This window comes from Choloepus didactylus, chromosome 7 (assembly GCF_015220235.1).
Source record: "Choloepus didactylus isolate mChoDid1 chromosome 7, mChoDid1.pri, whole genome shotgun sequence".
Classification (NCBI taxonomy): domain Eukaryota; kingdom Metazoa; phylum Chordata; class Mammalia; order Pilosa; family Megalonychidae; genus Choloepus; species Choloepus didactylus.
The window spans coordinates 54,484,040-54,506,114 of NC_051313.1; the positions used below are offsets into that span (position 1 = coordinate 54,484,040).

Below are 22,075 nucleotides of genomic sequence, written 5' to 3' on the forward strand. Positions count from 1 at the left end.
GGAAACAAAAACTTGACACAAAAATGGGCAAAAGATATACAAAGACAACTCACAAAGCTATCTACATATAAATACGCATGTGTGTTCTAGTTTGCTAATGCTGCCGGAATGCAAAACACCAGAAATGGACTGGCTTTTATAAAAGGGGTATTGGTTACACAGTTACAGTCTTAAGGCCATAAAGCATCCAAGGTAATGCATCAACAGTTGGGTACCTTCACTGGAGGATGGCCAATGGCGTCTCGAAGACCTCTGTTAGCTGGGAAGGCACGTGGCCAGCATCTGCTCCAAGTTCTGGTTTCAAAATGGCTTTCTCCCAGGATGTTCCTCTCTAGGCTTCAGCTCCTCAAAAATGTCACTCTTAGTTGCTCTTGGGGCGTTTGTCCTCTCTTAGCTTCTCCGGAGCAAAAGTCTGCTTTCAAAGGCTGTCTCCAAAATGTCTCTGTAAGCTGAAGCTTCTCTCTCAGTTCCAGTGCATTCTTCAGTGTCCCTTTTGGCTGAAGCTCCTCTTCAAAATGTCACTCTCAGCTGCACTGAATTCCTTATGTTTGTCAGCTCATTTATATGGCTCCAGTGATTTAATTTAGACCCACCCTGAATGGGTGGGGTTACAGCTCCATGGAAATTATCCAATTAGTCATCACCCACAGTTGGGTGGGGCGCATCTCCACGGAAGCACCCAAAAGAATTACAATCTAATCAACACTGATACCTCTGCCCACACAAGATTACATCAAAGATAATGGAGTTTTGGGGAACATAATACATTCATACCGGCACAGTGTGTATGCCCCACAACCATAAGAAAAAGTATTCAATCTCCTTTTTACAGAAATGAAAATTAAAACTTCTCTGAGATAACATTTTTTGCCTATGAGATTGGCATAAGTACCGACTGTGGGGAAGTGGCCACCCCTATTCATGGCTCATGGGTATGCAAACTGATACAACCCTTACAAAGGGATAGTTGGCAGTAGGTAACACAATTACTTACATGTGCGTTCATAATTTGACCCTAGCAAACCCACTTCTAGGAGTTTCCCCTAAATATATGCCTCCAACAATTAAAAATTTCATAAGCACAAGACTATTCATTGCAGCATTGTTTGTAATAATGAAGTATTAGAAGCAACTGAAATGCTCATATAGAGGAGGAGTTGAATAAACTATTGTACACTGGAGTATTAATACAGTTGTGCAATAGAATGAGAAAGATGTCTGAACTGTTGAGTGATTTCTAGGATTTGTTGTTAAATGTAATAAGCAAAATGCAAAGAATATTTATATTCTGTTACCTTTTGTGTAAGAAAGGGAAAATCAAGAAATATACACATAAATGCTGGTTCTATAGAAAGAAATGCAGGAAGGAAGTAGTAAGATTGGTGGTTGGGAACAGAGTGGAAGGGTTTCCGGGGGAGTGACATTTGAGTGTAGCTTTTTGTATAGTTCTGACTTTAGAGCCATGTAAATGTTTCACATGTTCTAAAAACAAATCAACATTTATTGAAAGGAGACTCGGTGAATACAAATGGAAATTGTTGAACCTCACTGTATTTCAAGTGAATATTACTTGTGAAGGACTAACCCATATAACTGTTTTGGCTGTAGACTCTTACGGCTAAAGATTAAAGAACTGTGAAGAACTGCAAATATTGCAGTCTTAGTAGGCTTGCTTTTTGCAGTGCTATGGGTTAGCAGTTTTAAATCTAGTTTATTTGTATTCTAGGACTGAGTAAATTAATAAATATATTGTAGGTAATTAGAGCCAGCCAAAATTGAATTTGTCACTGTTGGAAAATTGAGTTACAAATATGGAAAGAGGGAAAGCTAGAATGAACCTTTTCATGTTGGATTGTAATTTCGAGTATCAGTGTGAAATCGTGGTTTGTATTCAAAATTAGATATAGATATGAGTGTGTTTACATACATACATTTCTTACCTTTCTGCTGGGTGGACCTAGAAGCAATGTTATATGAGTAACAGTGAGCAAGTAGCACCTATATCTTGATTTTGAAATACCATTTTCCAAAAAAAAGGAAACAAGACGCCTTGGAAAAATGACTCCAGGGCTAGGGCTTCAGAAGTAAAAGATATGCCTGGAGTTTCTTATACCAGAAACTAAGGAAGTGCCCAAAAAATGGTGAGTTGTTGTCAAAAGGATATAAGAGTCAACTTGAAAGGTCTGCCATAGGCCAAATTTGGGATACTTTTAAGCTATAAATAAATGACAGAAAATAATTATAATCTGTAAAATAAGAATCTGTGAGTCCATACTAACATAAATAAACAAACAAACAAACAAACAAACAAGAAGGGAGGTTCTTCCTAATAATTGGAAGAAGTAATAATGGAATTAGAAAATCACTTTTGACAAGCCTCACAGTAATAATTATTTCAGGTTAGAATCCTTGATTATAAAAGTAGTGGACAAAAGTGTGATGAAAAATGGAAAATTTACATACTTTGATAAGTACTTCCACAAGGTACTTATCAGTTACAAAGGGAAAAATAGAAACTGTACAGTGCAGAAACTTTGGAATACACCACCTTAACAAAGTGATCATAACATCACCAGTAACAGGACAGGTTAACATCATGTACTCCCAATAAGATGCATTGAAAGGAATGATACAAAAATGCTTCTCGTATTCCTCCCAAAAATGCATAATGTTTGTATAATCATGAGATGTAACACCAGTCAAATCTAAGTAACTGGCTTATTTTTGAATTCTTCAAAAATGTCAAGGTTATGAAAGATAAATTTTGAAGAACTGTTATAGGTTAAAGGAAACTGAAATGAGAAATAAGTTAACTAAATGTAGCGTATGATTCTGAATCTAGGACTAGACTAAGAGGGCACAGTATGGGAATTTTGAAGGTTTATAATAATTGCGCTGTGGTTGAGAATGGCCTTTTTAAAGGAAATTAATTCTGAATTATATAAAGGTTAATGGGTATTATGTGTACAGTTTACTCTCAAAATATTTCAGAAAAGGGTATTCTATATCATACGTAAAAGAGATTTGTATAGAGAAAAAGAATGATAAAGCAAGTTTTTTTTTTTTTTTATAGTTTTGTAACTTTTTTTTAAGTCTGAAATTATTTCAAAGTAAAAAGTTTAATAAAAAAGACTGAGAAACCCTTCCAGATTAAAGAAGACTAAAAAGACTTGAAAACAAATGCTATATGTCATCCTCTGGATTCCGGACTAGGAAAAAGTTTTTTGCAATGAAGGGGTTTACTGAGGCAATTGGAAAAATTTATTGGGTCTGTAGATTAGATTAAGTATTATATCAATGTTGAATTTCCTGGTTTTGATAATTGTACTATGGCAATAAGAGTGAATTTCATTGTTTTTAGGAAATATATATTGAAGGATTTAATGGTAAAACCAGCAGATTTGTCTGCAACTTATGCTCAATTTATAAATATATGTGTGTGTTTATCTATCTATCTATCTATCTATCTATCTATCTATCTATCTATCTATCTGGATATTAAGCAAAATGTTAGTAGTTGCTGCTTCTGGGTGAAGTATATTTGGGAGTTCTTTGTGCCAGAATTTAAGTTGAGTATAGTTCAGGGCTAGTAGTGTCCCCAGTGCCTGGCAGAAGCAGATGTAAATTAGAATCTACCTTCATCCCAGGCCTCAAAGGAATTCCCATAGTAAAAAAACAAATGAGAAGGAAATGAGCAACTCATGTTTAAAGGTCATGGAACACAAGGAAACAAGTCACTGTAGGTGAAAACCAGATAGTAGAAACGGACTTACAAAAACTTAAGAATTGAGAGTTATCAATCGCAGGATATAAAATAACCTTGTTTAATAAATAAGATTAAAGGCAAAAGAGCCAAGCTTGAAAATGAGCAGGATAAAAATCTTTTGAGTATGATGCAACAGATGAAAAACTAAATAGATACAGTTGAGGTGAGAAGTAGCAAACTAAAAATTAGGATTGAAGACATCATGCACAAGTGAAGGGAGACAAAGATGGAAAATATAAAAGTAGTTATGAGACATGGATCATAGAGAGGATATAGAGTATATTTCTAATTGTATTTCCAAAGATGAGGAGGGGTAAGTGTAACAGAGTAAATATTTGAGGAGAGAATGACTAAGAATTTTCCAGTGTTGATGAATGATAACAGATCAAGAAGCCTAATGAATTTCACTCAGAGTAAATAAAGAGAAAAACATTCCCAGATACATCATAGTGACACTGCAGAAAAACAGATCAAATTAAACATATTCAGACAAAAAAGCTTTTTTTACCTTCAAAATAGTGACAAACTGACAGCTGATCTCTTAATATCACTGGAAGCCAATGAAAATATCTTCATTCTGTTAAGGTAAAATAATTGTCAACTTAAATTCTTTGCCCAGCAAAATCTTTCAAGAATGAGATGAAATCAAGCTATTTTCCAATAAGTAAATGTAATAGATTACAAATAGTAAACTTTCACTAAAAGATTAACTTCAAGCAAAAGGAAAGAGATCTCAGGTGGAAGAACTGAGATGCAAAATTCGTTGCTTTTCATATATGAACAGTGAAGGTGGTAAATATTTGGGTAAATCCAAACATTTATCTCTTGTGGGATAAATATAAAAATATTAAATGCATGATGTCAATAGTGTGTTACATCAGGAGGAAGAAGAACACAGATTAAGTCTTTACATCTTTTTTTGTGTTTTTTTTGTGAGAATCATTTGGATATTTATTAACTTTAAACTTTGATAGAAATGCATGGTAAAATAGAAAGTGTATGTGACTCTAAAATTAGTGGGGGAAAGGAAAAAATGAATTAAGGAAAGAATACTAATGAAAGCAAGAGAAAAAAACAAAAAATAGAAGGCACAAAGCAAGATGATAGAAATAAATGCGTATATTTAGCACTTACATTTAAGTGGACTAAGTGCTCCAGTTAAAAGAGAAGATAGACCGAATTAAAAAAAGCAAGCTATAGACTATTTAGAGGAGATCTAAATAACATGAGCATAAAGAAAGTTTGAAAATAAAAGCATTAAAAAAAGATACAGGACTTCTTGTCTCTGGTAGTGGTGGGCTGGGTTATTTGGATCAACCTCCCCATTGAAAACTAAAAAAATCTGGATGATATTTTCTAAACAGTCTTTTTTTTTAAATATATCATTTTCAGATTCTAGAAAAGAAAAGTCTTAATTTGTTACCCTCCCATAGTTGGGGGACAGAAATCAAAGCAATGGGCCTACACAAGATAGGGAGTATAAAAGTAGGATGTTTCTATGGTTGGTTTCCCAGAATTATGCCCTTTGTTTGAGGAAAACAATAAGTGAAACACCGTCAATCAGAATTATAGCCTGGGTACAAATCACTTTATATAGTTTTTCAACTTCTACAAAATTTTCAAATTAAAAAATTCAAAACACATGACAAAAATTAGACACTCAAAAAAACCCAGAAACCATGAGCAACATTCATCTAAAACAGTATTCAACAGAAACGTATCCAAAAAATGTCAGATATTGACAGTCAGTTGTATATTATAAAACAGCTATGATGACTATGATAAAGGAATACGTTAAGTTGGAAATACTTGCAAAGAACATGAAACTACAAAGCAGATTTGAAAAAGATCCAAGTAGAAGATCTATAAATAATACAATAATAATTTTAAAAATCTAAGAAAACTAAACATAGTTTAAACAGAAAATTAGACATAGCTGAAGAAAGTATAAGATGGAAGAATAGACAAAATTAATCTTGAGACTATCAGAGATTAACAAATTGAAAATACAGATAAAAGAATTAAGCGATAGAGGATATCATGAGAATGTGCAAATCTGTGAGTCTCAGCAGTACAGGGGAGAGAATTGAGCAAAGACAGTATTTGAGAAGGTTATAATGCCTGAGAATTTTTGCAGAATTGATAAAAAACAACAATCCACAGATTTTTAGGAAGTTTGATCAATCTAAAACATGGTAATTCTATATTTGTCAAACCATCTTTTTCACACATCAGAAGTTTTTTATTATTCAGTAAGCTCTGTATATGTGATTAACATTATCTTTTGTGTCTGTTATATTTCATTATAAAAATGGAGGAAAAACCCCAAATCAGAGATTACTGGAACAATGTCTCAATTTAACTGAATTGTGTTACTTCTTTTTCTATAGTCACTTTGGAACTGGATGATAAAACTACTTAAAACACTCTTTGAAAAATCAAGTGACCAGAAAAGACCTTCTGTTCCTGTAATCCAGTCCAGGGATCCATTAGGTTTTAGTTGGTGGATTATTACTCATTTAGCATCATTTTACCAGTTTGATCGCCATGGAGTATCAGGTGATACGGTAAGGGTCTTATTTTTTAAAATTTTCTTATGTTATCAATTAATATGTTTTTACAGACAAATTAGAGAGTAAATTAGCAGAAACAATAACAAAAATTGTCAGATTCTACAGAAGTAAATTCACCTAAGTCTAGAAGCTGTAGACTTTGCTATAAACTTCTTGAAAAATGATAAAGTTTATATTTTTATTGTTTGTTTAAATAAAAGCAACTTGTAGAAGACTTGGAATCTAGCCTTGGCTCTGCTTCTGAGTAGTTGTTTGACCTTCAGTAAATTACTTATACCTTTTTGGGCTTCTGTTCCCTTATCCAAAAAACATGGGATGGGATTGGCTGATTGCTTCAAAGATTCTTTCTAGTTCTAAAATCTGTAAGATTGCCACAGGGAAAGCATATGCCTCCAAAAATGAATGATCAGTTTTTTATGAATAATTTCATAAAATTATTTCTTCAGAATAACGCTGGTTTAGAGATGTTTTTCTCAAAGATATTTTAATCTAATAAACAATCAAGAAGTCTCCTGCTAATAGGAAGACAGATTTTAACTAATATATGAATTTCTAATTAGGAACTTTTTTTTTACAGTGTTACTTAAAATGCCTTATGAATAAAACCAACTGATAAAAGTATTTTTTTGAAGCCCTGTTGGTATGTAATTTCTTCCACATTCTGAAATCTAGAATCTTGAAGCCAGTGTGTCTATATTTTTAAAATTGGCCTTTTTTTTTTTTTTTTTATGGGAGTGTTCCCAAACCTGGCAACTTTAAAATCCATATTTATCAGACCAATCTGCAAACTTCTTCTTTTTTTTTTTTTTTTTTTTAAATTTTTATTGAGATTGTTCACATACCATACAATTATCCAAAGATCCAAAGTGTGTAATCAGTTGTCCCCGGTACCCTCATACAGCTATGCATCCATCACCACAATTAATATTTGTTCAATATTTAGAACCTTTTTATTACTCCAGACAAGAAGAAATCAAGACAAAGAAGCAGGGAAAAAAAAAAAAGAAGAAGAAAGGAAACTCAAATCCTCCCATATCCCTAACCACCCTCCCCCATTGTTGACTTGTAATATTGGAATAGTACATTTGTTACTGTTTATGAAAGAATGTTGTAATACTACTAACTGTAGTATATAGCTTGCAATAGGTATATATATTTTCCCTATATGCCCCTCTATTATTAATTTCTAGTTATATTGTCATACATTTGTTCCGGTTCATGGAAGAGATTTCTAATGTTTGTACAGTTAATCACAGACATTGCCCACCATAGGATTCAGTTTTATACATTCCCATATTTTGACCTCCAACTTTCCTTCTGGTGACATGCATGACTCAGAGCTTCCCCTTTCCACCACATTCACGCACCATTCAGCACTGTCAGTTATTATCACAAGGTGCGACTGTCACCTCTGTTCATTTCCAAATGTTTAAATTCACCCTAGTTGAACATGCTGCTCATACTAAGCAACCATTCCCCATTCTTTAGCCTCATGCTATATCTTGATAATTTATATTTTATGTCTATGACCTTAGATATTATAATTAGTTCCTATCAGTGAGACCCTACAATATTTATCCTTATGTGTCTGACTTATTTCACTCAGTATATCGCCCTCAGGGTTTCATTACCAACCAGTTTTTTTTAAGATGGTTTTGTTCACATGCCATATATTCTATCCTAAGTAAACAATCGATGATTCCCTGTATAGTCACATATTTATATGTTCACCACCCCCACCACTATGTATATAAGGGCATCTACATTTCTTCCGCAAAGCAGGAGGAAGAGTCAAAGAAGGGAGAGAGGCAAAAGAAAGAGGAAAAAAAAAAACCAAGAAAAAAAACATGATAGCTAGGAAGCAGCAAAAGGAAAGATAACCTTAAATCAGCATAGAATAAAGAGTCAGACAACACCACCAGTGCCAAGTGTCCCACACCCCTCTCCCTTATCCCCTCCATCTGCATTTACCTTGATGTATCGCCTTTGTTACAATAAAGGAAGCATAATACAATGATTCTGTTAATTATAGTCTCTGGTTTACATTGATTGTATCTTTACCCTAATGCCTCCCTATCTTTAACACCTTGCAAAGTTGACATTCATTTGTTCTCCCTCGTGAAAGAACATATTTCGTACATTTTATCACAATTGTTGAACATTCTAGGTTTCAGCAAGATACACAGTCCCAGTCTTTATCTTTCCTCTTTTCTTCTGGTGTCCCACATGCTCCTAACTTTCCTCTTTCAACCATATTCATAGTTATTTTTGTTCAGTATACTTACATTGCTGTGCTACCATCTCCCAAACTTGTGTTCCAAACCTCTCACTCCTGTCTTCTCCTGTCATTCTGTAGTGCTCCCTTTAGTATTTCCTGTAGGGTGGGTGTCTTGTTCACAAAGTCTCTCATTGTCTGTTGGAAAATATTTTGAACTCTCCCTCATAGTTGAAGGACAGTTTTGCTGGATATAGGATTCTTGGTTGGCGGTTTTTTTCTTTCAGTATCTTAAATATATCACACCACTTCCTTCTTGCCTCCATGGTTTCTGCTGAGAGATCTGCACATAGTCTTATTAAGCTTCCTTTGTATGTGATGGATTTCTTTTCTCTTGCTGCTTTCAGGATTCTCTCTTTGTCTTTGGCATTTGATAATTGATTATTAAGTGTCTTGGCGTAGGCCTATTCAGATCTATTCTGTTTGGGGTACACTGCACTTCTTGGCTCTGTAATTTTATGTCTTTCATTAGAGACGGGAAATTTTCATTAATTATTTCCTCTATTATTGCTTCTGTCCCTTTTACCTTCTCTTCTACTTCTGGGACACCAATGATATGTATATTCTTGCATTCCTTAATTTCTCAGAGATGTTGCTCATATTTCTATTCTTTTCTCCATCTGTTCTTTTGTGTGTAGGCTTTCAGGTGTCTTGTTATCCAGTTCCTGAGTGTTTTCTTCTGCCTCTTGAGATCTGCTGTTGTATGTTTCCATTGTGTCTTTCATCTCTTGTGTTGTGCCTTTCATTTCCACAGATTATATCCGTTGTTTTTTTTGAACTTTCAATTTCTGCCTTATGTATGTCCAGTGTTTTCTTTATAGCCTGTATCTCTTTTGCCATACCTTTCCTAAACTTTTTGAATTGATTTAGCATTAGTTGTTTAAATTCCTGTATCTCAGTTGAATTGTAAGTTTGTTCCTTTGGGCCATAACTTCGTTTTTCTTAGTGTAGGTTGTAGTTTTCTGTTGTCTAGCCATCTGACCTCCTTGGCCATCCCAATCAGGTTCTCCCAGACCAGAACGGGCTCAGGTCCCAGAAGGATGAAATATTCAGTATCTGGTTTCCTTAATGGTTTTTCTTAGAGGATTGACACACCCTGTGCTTTTCTGCCCAGCAGGTGGCTCCAGTCAGCCTGTCATGGGCTGGTGTAAGTGGGTGTGGCCCATGGCTCTCCTTCCCCAGGCTCTGGTTCTGGTTCTGAATGTAAGGCAGGTAGTAGAGCTGGGCCCCTCCTCTTTACTCTTGGGAAGCTATGCTCCCTACAGAGAGGTCATTTGCATATAAATAGATTCTCTGTTTCTCTGACTCTGCTATCTTCACCCTTGTCTGGGTCAGAGTGTTGCAATTTTAAAATGGCTGAGGCTTTCTCTGCTGCAAAGCACTGTGAGCTGAAAATGGCTGAGGCTTTCTCCATTGAGCCGCCCAGGTTGGCAGGGAGAGAAAGGGACAGAGAGCCCCCAGATTCACCCATTGGCCAGAGATAGCACCTGATCCTCTGGGCTCCCCGTCCTGAGACAGATATGTCCCCTGACTCTGCCAATGTCAGTCGTCACCAAAAGCCTCTGCTTGTTGGAGATTCGCAGTCTGTATTGAGCAGTTAATATTAAAATCCCAGTTGGAGCTGGGCTGAGGTATATTTGCTTGTTCAGCGAGTGCTGCTCTCTAGCACTGTGAGGCTTCCATGAGGGAGGGGCTCTTGGCGTGGGTCTGCAGTTTTTACTTATAGATTTTATGCTGTGATCTTGGGCATTCCTCCCAATTCAGGTTGGTGTACGATGAGTGAACAGTCACGTTTGTCTCCCCACAGTTATTCCAGGTTATTTACTAATTTTTCTGTCGTCTATGAATTGTTCCAGGGGAACTAACTGGCTTCCAGTTCTCTCTATGCCGCCATCTTAGCTCCTCCTCCCCTGCAAACTTTTTAAAATCCAGATTTCTAAGTCTTGATTATGGATATCCTGATTTACTAGATCTGGCATGGAGTGTGGGAATCCATATTGTTAAGAAGTACCTTGGGTTCTATTCTCACCCTCTCCCCAGTATGGCAACCATTACTTTGTGAAACTTGTTTCTTAATGAACTTGACAGGTTTTCCTTTCTTTGGAAGATTGGACAGAATCATTTCTGAGAAGTCATCCATGGAATCTGAAGGAATCAGTTTAGTATTGGCATATATACATCATAGAACTGGATAGGGCTTCAAGAGGTCCTCTTAAGTTATCCCCTTAATAGTAAAAGATCCTTCAGGAGATTGCAAGATAAAGTAAAATAATAACTCAGAAAGTGCTCTGAGAAATTCACTCACAGCTCAGTATCAGTGCATTTAATACCAATATATTGAGAGAGATCAATAGAATGATCTCTTCTCAGAGAAGGATTGTGTCTCCTTTATTTCTGTGCACCATTGCTTACCCTGTTAATGCACAGTAAACACTCCATAAGTGTTAGCAATTGCCATTAGTATAGCAGTCCTTTTATTCAGTATTTTTGTAGGGCTTATATGGTAATGTTTCACATCTTTTAATTATTAGAATAGAGGAACGTTAAAAGTTTACCTATAATATTAAGATCTTAACATAAGCATTTTCATTTCTTTTTCCTTACAACCTTTGTTCCTGTGAGTGTCTATTTCTAATTTTAATCAATGTATGTAAATTTGGTAATTAGTTAAACACTCCTGAGTTCCTATTGTATGATATAATAATAGATGCCAATAAGAAAATGTACATGAAATAGATTATAATGTCCCTCACTTCAGTGAACATGCTTTTAGATTATTGATGCTTGTTGGAACTGCATTAACACTTATTTGAATGAATGGTATATTTCAGTAGTGGTTGATATTGACCCCCAGATTCTCCCAGTGTGGTAGGTAATCTAGCCACATTAATATATATCATTACTCTTACTGTTGTAATGTTGAATTGCATTGGTATAACCACCCACAATTGCATTGCTGAAATCACTCTTCTGTTTCATATAGAGTACCCCAGAGGAGGTTACTGCTTTTATTAGCTCTGAATCAAGTTAGTAAATGAATAGTCTGTGTTTAAAATAGCATATCTTGTGTCTTTTAATATTTGTCTGTAGTTTAAGTATGATTTCTTTAGCCAGGATACATATATTTTTTAAAATCTTAATTTTTTTATTATATAGAAGGTTTTAAAAGGAGAGTCATAATAATTGAAAAAAGAAACTCTCGCATGATAAAAATAAGAACGATGTTTAATATTATATGTGTATGTATATGTAAAATAAACTATGCCTTTATTCAGAAGTCCTCAAAATTTCCAAATATTTCTGGACTTCTTAGTGATATTTAAAGAAAAACTCAAGTTCTCTAGTTAATATTTTTTATTAGTTGTACCTTTAGCACATTGCATTTGCAAAATATTTAGCATCTCACAGTGACTGTTCAATTTTTATCTCAGTGAAGTCTTATGAAGTGGATGAAAATGATACTATATCCATTTTACATTTAAAGTAACTGAGATACACAGTGGTTAAATGCCAGCCTTCTTTATCACTTAAACTTGGTGTTTGGGTACTCCTAAAGATTGCCTCTTATGGATAGGTCTTTGGTAGGGTGACCATGCATCCCAGTTTGCTAGAGACAATCCCAGTTTATAAAAACAATATCTAGTTTTTCCCTCATTTCATCTAGTTAGTTTACCCTTTCAGTCTCATGAGTGTCTCAGTTTGTTTGATAAAATTGTATGGTCACTCTAATCTGTGAACATAAAGGCACATTGTTTTATTTTTCCAGAGAGATTATATGGGATGTTAATTTAGATCTGGGATATATTTAGATCAGAATTTTGAAAATTGCCTAATGTATTTTTCCCCTTACGATATATTAGCATAGCCAACTACAGTAGAAAATAATGGCTATGCAGTAAATATGCTTTATTCCATTACAGAGTAATGTGGACTGAGATGATGATATGTAATAATAATGGTTATTCATATGTTCTTCACCAAGGAATTGTCTCTAATCTTGTGATAAACATGGAGACTTTTCAGTTTTTAAGTGTAAACTGCTTTGCTCCAAAGGTTCATGTGAAATCTTTACATTTTCAATAGGTTTCAGATGTGGTTAATTATTATTTTTTTAAAGGTTTCTGTAGCTTGTACTTTTTCATATGTGGGTTTAAATCACAAAACTAGCCAGTTTCTTAGTATGGGCCTATCAGGAAATTTTGGTGTTTCACTTCTCATATTAGAGGCTTTAGATTTTCATACATTTCTGTTTAATGCTTTTCTCCTAACCTAGATGAGAGTGTGTTATCCTCTCATAATCTCAGTCATCTATTTTAAAACCAAATAGATTTTAAAGCGGGAAGTCACGTTTTGGGCATTGCAGGGATTGGTTTTAACGCTGCTTTCCCTACCCATGACATAGTGCAATCAAGTCAGTCTAGGTGACGCTTGTCTTGAAATGTCTGCAATGGCGACCAGAAAAAGATATGAAATGTAACCTTAAAATGAGGTTTGCACTAAGCTATCTGGTCTGCTGGAAGTGAAGATTGAAAGATCTGTTTTTTATTCCTGGTGGAGACACCTCCTATACTACAACTCATCTGAGTGCCTTAGTTTTCATGAAGGAATAACAAGTATAAAGCATAGGTTGAACTTGTTGACTTCCTACCTCCTTTTTATCAGTTGGAATTAGGTGTAATTTGGTATGTAGAAAAAAATTGTTATAGCTGCTGATGAAGTTAAATGTTCCTATGGAAGAAAAACCTGTATTCCTTTGATATATATTCTCTTACTCAGATTTGATTTGGACATGATGTAAATGCCATTCCATGCTTTGAATTAAGGTTTATTTTTAGTTTAGATTATAGCCGCAATACTCCCCTATATACTTGAAATTTTTTGGTTTAGAATTATACTACTTTGCTGTGATTCCCATGATTTATATGTTTTAATAGGACAGAACATTTAAAATATACTCATCCCTATCAAATAGTAAAGCTAAAACTTGAATTATGTCGATCCTGTCATGTTCCTTCTTACTTGACACTAGTGATGACCTTTTGTTAATAAAGAACAATATGAAAAATGAATTGGAAGGAATTGTGGGAAGATGGTGCAATAGGAAGCGCCACGAAGCAGTCCCTTCATGAGAGCAACTATTAAACAGGCAGGAACTATTTGAATCAATTACAGGCATACCTCTTTTTATTGTGCTTCACTTTATTATACTTCGCAGATACTGTGTTTTTTTTACAAATTGAAGGTTTGTGGCAACCCTTTGTCGAGCAGGTCTGTTGGTGCTTTTTCCAACAGCATGTGCTCACCTCGTGTCTCTGTGTCACATTTTGATAATTCTTGCAATATTTTAAACTTTTTCATTATTATATCTGTTCTGATGATCTATGATTTTTGATGTTACTAAATTGTAATTATTTTGGGGTACCATGAACTATGCTCCTATATGACAGCTGACTTAATCAGTTAATGTTGTGTGTGTTCTGACTACTCCACTGATCAGCTGTTCTGCAACAGTATTGAAATTAGGCCAGTTAATAACCTGACATTGGCCTTTAAATGTGCAAGTGAAAGGAAGAGTCACATGTCTCTCACTTTAAATCAAAAGCTAGAAATGATTAAGCTTAGTGAGGAAGATGTGTTGAAAGCCAAGGTAGGCCAAAAGCTGGGCCTCTTGTACCATACAATTAGCCAAATTGTGAATGCCAAGGAAAAGTTATTGAAGGAAATTAAAAGTGCTTTTCCAGTGAACACGTGAATGACTTGAGAAAACAAAACAGCCTTTTACTGGTCTGGAAAGAAGATCAAACCAGCACAATGTTCCCTTAAGCCAAAGCCTAATCCAGGGCAAGGCTCTAACTCTTATCAATTCTATTAAGGCTGAGAGAGGTGAGGAAGGTGCAGAAGAAAAGTTTGAAGCTAGCAGAAGTTGGTTCATGAAGTTTAAGGAAAGAAGCCATCTCCATAACTTCAACGTGCAAGGTGAAGCAACAGGTATTGATGTAGAAGCTGTAGCAAATTATCCAAAAGATCTAGCTAAGATAATTGATGAAGGTGGCAACACTAAACAACAGATTTTCAGTATAGATGAAACAGCCTTCTTTTGGAAGAAGTTGCCATCTAGGACTTTAATAGCGAGAGAAGAGAAGTCAATGCCTGGTTTCAAAGCCTCAAAGGACAGGTTGACTCTCTTATTAGGGTCTAATGCAGCTGGTGACTAAGTTGAAGCCAATGGTTCTGAAAATCCTAGGGCCCTTAAGAATTATGCTAAATTTACTCTGCCTGTGCTCTGTAAAAGAAACAACAGATGGATGACAGCACATCTGTTTACAACAAGGTTTACTGAATATTTATTTTAAGCCCATTCTTGAGACCTGGTCAGAAAAAAAGATTCAAAACATGACTGCTCATTGGCAATCCGTCTGGTCACCCAAGAATTCTGATGGAGTTCAATGAGATTAATGTTGTTTTCATGCCTGCTAACAGAACATCCATTTTGCAGCCCAGGGATCAAGGGATAATTTTGACCTTCAAGACTTACGGTTTAAAAATACTTTTTGTAAGCCTGTAGCTGCTGTAGATAGTGATTTTTCTGATTGATCTGGGCAAAATCAATTGAAAACCTTCTGGAAAGGATTTACCAATCTAGGTGCCATAAAGAACATTTGTTATTCATAGGAGGAGATCAAAATATCAATATTCACAGGAGTTTGGAATAAGTTAGTTTCAACCCTCATGTATGACTTTGAGGGATTCAAGACTTCATTGGATGAAGTAACTGCAGATATAGTGGAAAAATAAGCAAGAGAACTAGAATTAGAAGTGGAGCCTAAGATGTGATTTGAATTTTCAGTGGTGATCTCTTGATAAAACTTGAAGAATGAGGAAGTACTTCTTATGGATGAGCAAAGAAAGTGGTTTCTTGAGATGGAATATATTCCTGGTGAAGGTTCTGTGAACATTGTTGAAATGACAGCAAAGGATTTAGAATATTACATAAACTTAGTTGATAAAACAGTGGCAGGGTTTGAGAATAACTCCCATTTTGGAAGAAGTTCTGTGGGTAAAATGCTATCAAATAGCATCTCATGCTACAGAGAAATCTTTTGTGAAAGGAGGAGTCAATCCATGTGGCAAACTTCATTTTTTTATTTTAAGAAATTGCCACAGCCACCCCACCTTCAGCAGACACCATCTTGATCCGTCAACAGCCATCAACATTGAGGCAAGACCCTCCACTAGCCAAAAGATTATGACTCCTTGAAGGCTCAGATGATGGTTAGCATTTTTTAGCAATAAAGTATTTTTAAATTAAGGTATGTACATTGTCTTCTTAGACATAATATTGCACATTTACTAGAGTATAGTTTAGTATAAACATAACATGTATGATGCGTTGGGAAACTAAAAAAATTCATGTGCCTTATTTTATTGTGATACTCGCTCTCTCCTATTGACAGGAGCCTTCAGTTATTCGTCAGGTGGGCCTTTCCAGGGCTGCTCTCAATACGGCTTCTCCCAGATCTAGTGATGGGAGAGAAAGAGAAAGGGTCTTATAGAGAAGCTTAGAAAGCTTCAGTGTCTTATAACCTAATCTTGGAGTGAAAGCCATCAGTCCTGCCTCGTTTTGTTGGTCACAGACCAACCCCGGTACAGTGTGGGAGAGGGGATTATAGAAGAGCATGAATGTCAGGAGGCAGGAATTTTTGAGAGTCATTTTAGAGGCTGGCTACCACAGTCACTAAGCGCCTTTATTAAGGAAATATTTACTTACTGACTTAGTGTAGTTAGAAACTTACATGAACCTTGGCTGTCCTTTCAAATCAAGAACATTGAGCATGCTTTAACCCTTTATTGATCATTTGGGTTCATCTTTATGAATATCGTATTCATTATAATAAGGATTGTAAGATGTGGTGAAGCTTTTTGCCTTTGTACCCTGGCTTTGCTTTTTTAGGTCTTATAGTTACCTTCTGCACTGTGTGTGTGTGTGTGTGTGTGTGTGTGTGTGTGTGTGTGTGTGTGTGTGTCAGACTGGTTGTTACTTCCTCTTCATTGTTCTCTCTGCTTCAGTTAGTGTACTGAGTATCCTGTGAGAAGATCCGAAGATCCTCTGGGCATTCCTATGGGAAAAGTGGATTTGTTTTTAGTGCCTAGGCTTTGTGAAATATTTGGACTTTGTGAAAGTCCATTTTGACTTTCTTCCTTATTGGGGAGAGTTTTTCAGATAGTTGAGATTGCCAGATAAGTGACCTCTGGCCAAATAAAGTAACACTGTAATTTTTCTTTAAAATTTTTAGTTCTTTAAAATGTTTAGTTACTTTGTTTACCCAAGTAGGATGTGTTGGGACTATTATGCATAAAATTAAGGAAAAATCTTCAGTGAGGAAAGAGCAGAATAGGGAAGAACAGGAAGAACACTCAGAGCCTAAAAAGTGTTTTTTTTTTTTTTTTTTTTTTTTTACTTGTTAGATTATGTCTGACATCAGAAAGTAGGTATTTTTAAAAAGGTTTATAATTTTATAGAAACACCATTGTTTAATAATACAACCCCTGATAAGGCTTATATTGGATTGAAATAGTTGTGAACTTTTTTCCCACCAAGTGTGTCAACTAATTCTTTGCCAAAGTAATAATACTAGGTATTCAAGAAATTGCAGTAATATCTGATGATAAAATGTCTGTACTTCCTATTTAATTTGCTATATCATAATTTAAAATATATGCATAATAAAGATTAATAATATTGATGAAAAAGTATTTTCTCCCTTTCTAGAGACAAATGGAATCAAACTGGAATTTTGTAGAAGAACTGCTGAAGAAATCTGTCAGTACTCAGGTATGCATTTGAAGTGAGACAGTTTGTAGGCTTTGCTAAATTTTTATGTAACATATTTTATTTCTAAGAACCAGACTGTTAAAACGATTTAAGTATCAAATTTAGTTTCCTTATTAAAAATCTAAGGTAGAATCATAATGCTTTATCAATGAAGAGTTGATGCACAGTAGTTCCTATTAGTGGCTATTCTTTAAAGATTTTTCTTTTTAACACTGAATTGTCAGTTAAAGGACAAAGATAACTATCCTAGTTGGTGACTTTGACAAAATGTATTTAAAATAAGTAGTAGATGCTTTAGAATTACCAACCATATATTGACTGTATGATATCAAGTCTAATAGAAGACATGATGAGTGAGATAGTCAGTGGTATTGAGAATTCAGCTATATCCTCATGGCAGGAAGGTGATTTGCCTTGCTGAGCAATTTGTCTTATAGGCTGGAATCATACTCTCAACTGATAGGGTTCAAGTTTCTGAGCATTAATTTCATACCTTATCATTTTTCTTTCTGCAGAGCTGTTAATAGAGTGCTTTATGGCCCAGAGGTCAGACTTGACCTCTTTTTAAAGTAGTTTTAAATATGCTGTTCATCACATCTGTAAACATGCTCTTTGTAAATATTTCCTAAAGTTTTGTAATGTAAATTATTATTCACATAAGAGTTGACAGTAAATTATAGTAAAGAATATTTTTTAATTTGGGAAATAAATTACTTTTCTGTTATGAAATAAAGATTATTTTAAAAACTTGAAGAGGAATAAAGAAGAAATATGGCAGTGTAAGATTGCAGCCACATCTTTGAAAATTGATTTAATAGCTTGGAATTTTCTTTTCACTTTCATCTGAAATAACACTTAATTTTTTAGGTGAAATATATAAATACATTTAGTTAATAATCTAAATCTTCTAATTATGAGCTACAACTTCTAGCCTAGATTGAGTGCCAGAGAACTCTGCATATATAAGTTGTATTGCAAACGAAATACCTATTACCTTTTTAGAATGTTTTCTCCCAGCCACAGTAAAAGTTTTTATTTCTTACTATTTCATTTTAATTACCCTTATATTCTTTTTGAGAACATATTTATTTATCTACTGAAAAAGTTTCTTGGGTATTTTTTACTTCAAAAATGTGGAGAATCACGAAAAAGTGATCATTGTCGTTTACTTCAGCTGTTAATCCAGTCTTTACGCCTTCACGTAGCTCAAAAACCTCTTTAAACCAAGTAAGGATTTTCAGTAGATGGATAGTATTCCTTTTCTACTGACAGTTACTACATCTGAACCAGTAATGGGAGCTTTGATTTTTAAATTAAGGAGTAACTGCTTGTGTCCTTTAAATTCCCTTCTGGATCAGCTGGCAGCAAATAGTGTGTCTGTGGACATTTGATGATCTGTACCTGTTTCTGATGTATTAAGTTATTTTTAAACTTCATTTCTAACAGTGTATAAATTTATGATTTTGTTCTGCTAGGTTTTAAGTGACAGAGTATTTCTTAGGAGGCTCTCAAGTTTCAGATGAATAATTATATATAAACTCAGTAATGGTGAGGGACAGACAGGTGAGAATATTTGTCATTATCTCTGTTCCACAGAAAAGTTTGTTTTTTGACCAAGAAATTTAAAACCCTCTTTTAGTTGCTTGAAAATTTATACTTTTTCCCTTTGGATTATGACTCCCTGTAATTTTGATTTTAAAGTAAGATAACCCATTTGGTATGAAAAAAGACTTTTCTTCGTTGGAATGTCTTACTTATTATGTGGAATGTCTTACTTATTATGTGCTAAAACTTATTCTGACACTGCATACTTCTACAATACAATCAACAGTTAAAAGCATTTTTAAGATAAATATGTAATCCTTGAAGTAGGTTGGATGACCACCGATCCCGTTTTGCTAGGTGCAGGACAGGATGTTAGGTGCTAAAACCAGGGAAGTCCTGGGCAGATGAGTTAGTCACTCTAGAAAGTAGACGTAGTGGGTTTTTTTTTTTTTTTTGAAAATCTAACAAACTTTCCCTATGAATTTGGGTTAGTATAAGGTTGAAATATTATATTCGATGTGGGAGAAGAGGTCATTGTAATATTTAGAAAGAAATAGTCCATTCTGTTTGGTATTTTGTCGGCTTTATCGTGCCTTGATTGTATCAAATTATATCCTATAAATAGTATAGGATTACTTGCTAGAGTACTTGAAGCCAATTTTGTGGGTACAGTAGGTGAGAAAATAGCATGCTTAGATAGAGCTATCAGTATGATTGTATCTGTTTTCCCCTTATTGAGGTAAATTAAAAGCTCACCATGTTCATATGCTTTGCCTTGATCTCTTAATAGTGAAAGAATTCCTTTGGAATATTTTTCTAAAATACAAAAATATACACTCCAAATATAAAATGCATAGCAGTGTTCACATAAAACTGATAGTTATTCCAGTGTAATTTTAATTAAGCAAATGATGTTTCAAGTCTTTTTAGCCAGAGATGATCTTCTAGAAATAGAAGCTGAGCTTTTGTTTAGTAAAGAGAGCATACATTGTTTAATTTTACTTTCTTAGGTACAATTGAATAGTTAAGTGTTTGTTTAAAAACATTTTTCAGAGGTAATCCTATTTAATATTTGTAAATGCTAGTAAAATTTTGCTTTACCTTTAAAACAGCAGTATTGTTTTCATATGAAAAGGGAGATTTTTTTTTAGTTTTATGCTTCTTTCTTTTTAAAAGCCTTGTTATTTTCTGAGATCACAGAAACAATATTCTAGTTTTATCTAAATCATGGAAGGGTGTAAAAAGAGATCCTAATCAAGTCTAATATTTTAAAAAAATATTTTAGTTTGTCAAAGACCTTTAAGTCGGAGAGTTGAAGGCTAGGGACAACTCAGGATATGATTAGATCAAAATAATGTGGGACAAAATCTTCCAATTACTAATTGAATAATGATTCTTGGGTAGAAGGATCTTGACCAAAATATTGAAGTTCAACTCTTTATCCAATCCTAAAAATAAACCCAATCAAGAAGATTTTTAGAAACAGTTAACATTTAGCTTGCGAGTAAAATTTATTCTTCTGATGATTTCTGATTTGTAGGTTAGTTATGCGTAAAGAAATGAACCCAGTTGTTAAATAGTCATTTCGATATAATAACTAAGCTAAAAGAGTAAATGTTTTCATTTTTAGTTCAGTAAAAGAATTTGACATGTGGAATATGTCCAAATTTAATATGCCTAAATTGAATCTTTCAAAATAAGGATAAGAAGACATTCTTTTAAAAAAGCCCATTGGGGCTTGTGTAAACGCAGCAGCTCAATGGCACAGTCCCTGGAATTGAGCCAGGTTGGTTTTAGGCTGTGTGGAAAAGATGCCCATAGGCCCTTCTGGCTTATTAAAAATCTTTAATCAGAGGGTATAGACTTAGATGACCTTAGTCAAACCTCTAGATTTAGGTATGGTTTGACCTTATTACTCACAAAATTGAAATGTGTCAGTTTAAGATAGGATATTGTGACCCTTTTGCCTTTATTATTTGATCGTTAAGAATCAGCATTTGGCACCAAAAAGTACATTTCTTTCCTACAGACAACAAAATGATAGCTATCCCTGTGCCAGGCACTGTAGTTAGCATTTAATATACATTCTTTCACTTAATTCTTATGAAGTGAAGATATTGCTTCCATTTTATAGATCAAGAGACTGATGCCTAGGAGGGGTTAAGGAGCTTGTCCAAGTTCCCACAGCTAGGTAGGAAATACAGAGTTAGGATTTGAATCTCCGTGTATGTTTGACTTCACTATGTGCTACCTCAAAGCATTTGACCTTGTAGAATTCTTAATAAAGCTCTGTTTTTCTTCCTTATTTCTTTTGACACTTCCTTGCTGCTATGTCCTTAGCTAGTAATACATTTTGGTTTCTACATCTGTACTGGTCATTCTTGTGGAAAGCACATCAATTTTGTTTAGTGTTTCTTTTTTCCTCTCCCATAAGAGTGTGATGGGAAAATGTTAAGGTAGGAAGAAATTAAAATACTCAAATGTTCCTAGGTATTTATCCCCACCCTCTTTCAGCTCTGTGTTTTTATTGCAAATCTGAGCTAAGACAGTTGCCTCTCCTACCCCTAAATATTGTGTATTCTCCTCTCCCTGACTATCTGGGCTTGAAGATGGGCAAACCTTTCTCTCCTCAATTTAACTGACACATGCATGGAATTTTTAAGGAGAAACTAAAGGAAAATGGCTCAAAACAAAGCAATAGTTGAAAGTACTGAAAGTGAATATGAAGCATATGTAACATACTATCTGTAATTGACTATAGGCTAAAAAAAATCTACTTTCCAAACTTTCCAAGTCATACTCAACTGACTAATTGTCTGTTCTGCTAGAATTTGTGGAGAATGGTATTTTCAGGCCATTTATTTTCATTTTGATCGGTAGCCATTAGAGGGAAAATAAGGGGAATTTTTTTCCCCTTTCTTTTAAGATAATAAGAGCCCCATCCCATTCAGGACTCCTTCCCCTACAGAAGCTTTGAATAACCAGCAGCAGGCCGTTCTAAGGTCCTGGGGCAGCTGCTTGTAGAAAGTGGCTTTGCCCAAAGACACCACCAGGCGGCTCAAGGAGGCGATCTTCCTAGCTAT

General features: G+C 34.7%; 1 protein-coding gene across 4 annotated transcripts in view; it reads left to right on the forward strand.

Annotated features, from left to right (window-relative positions):
* The window catches only part of MMS22L (MMS22 like, DNA repair protein), a 175,300-nt gene that overhangs the window by 44,081 nt on the left and 109,144 nt on the right, over positions 1-22,075 (forward strand). For all 4 annotated transcript variants that reach the window (XM_037842496.1, XM_037842497.1, XM_037842499.1 and 1 more), the window contains 2 exons: positions 6,157-6,333; positions 17,385-17,447. In XM_037842496.1, coding sequence (XP_037698424.1) covers positions 6,157-6,333; positions 17,385-17,447 — 240 coding nt within the window. The remainder of the gene's footprint in view (positions 1-6,156; positions 6,334-17,384; positions 17,448-22,075) is intronic.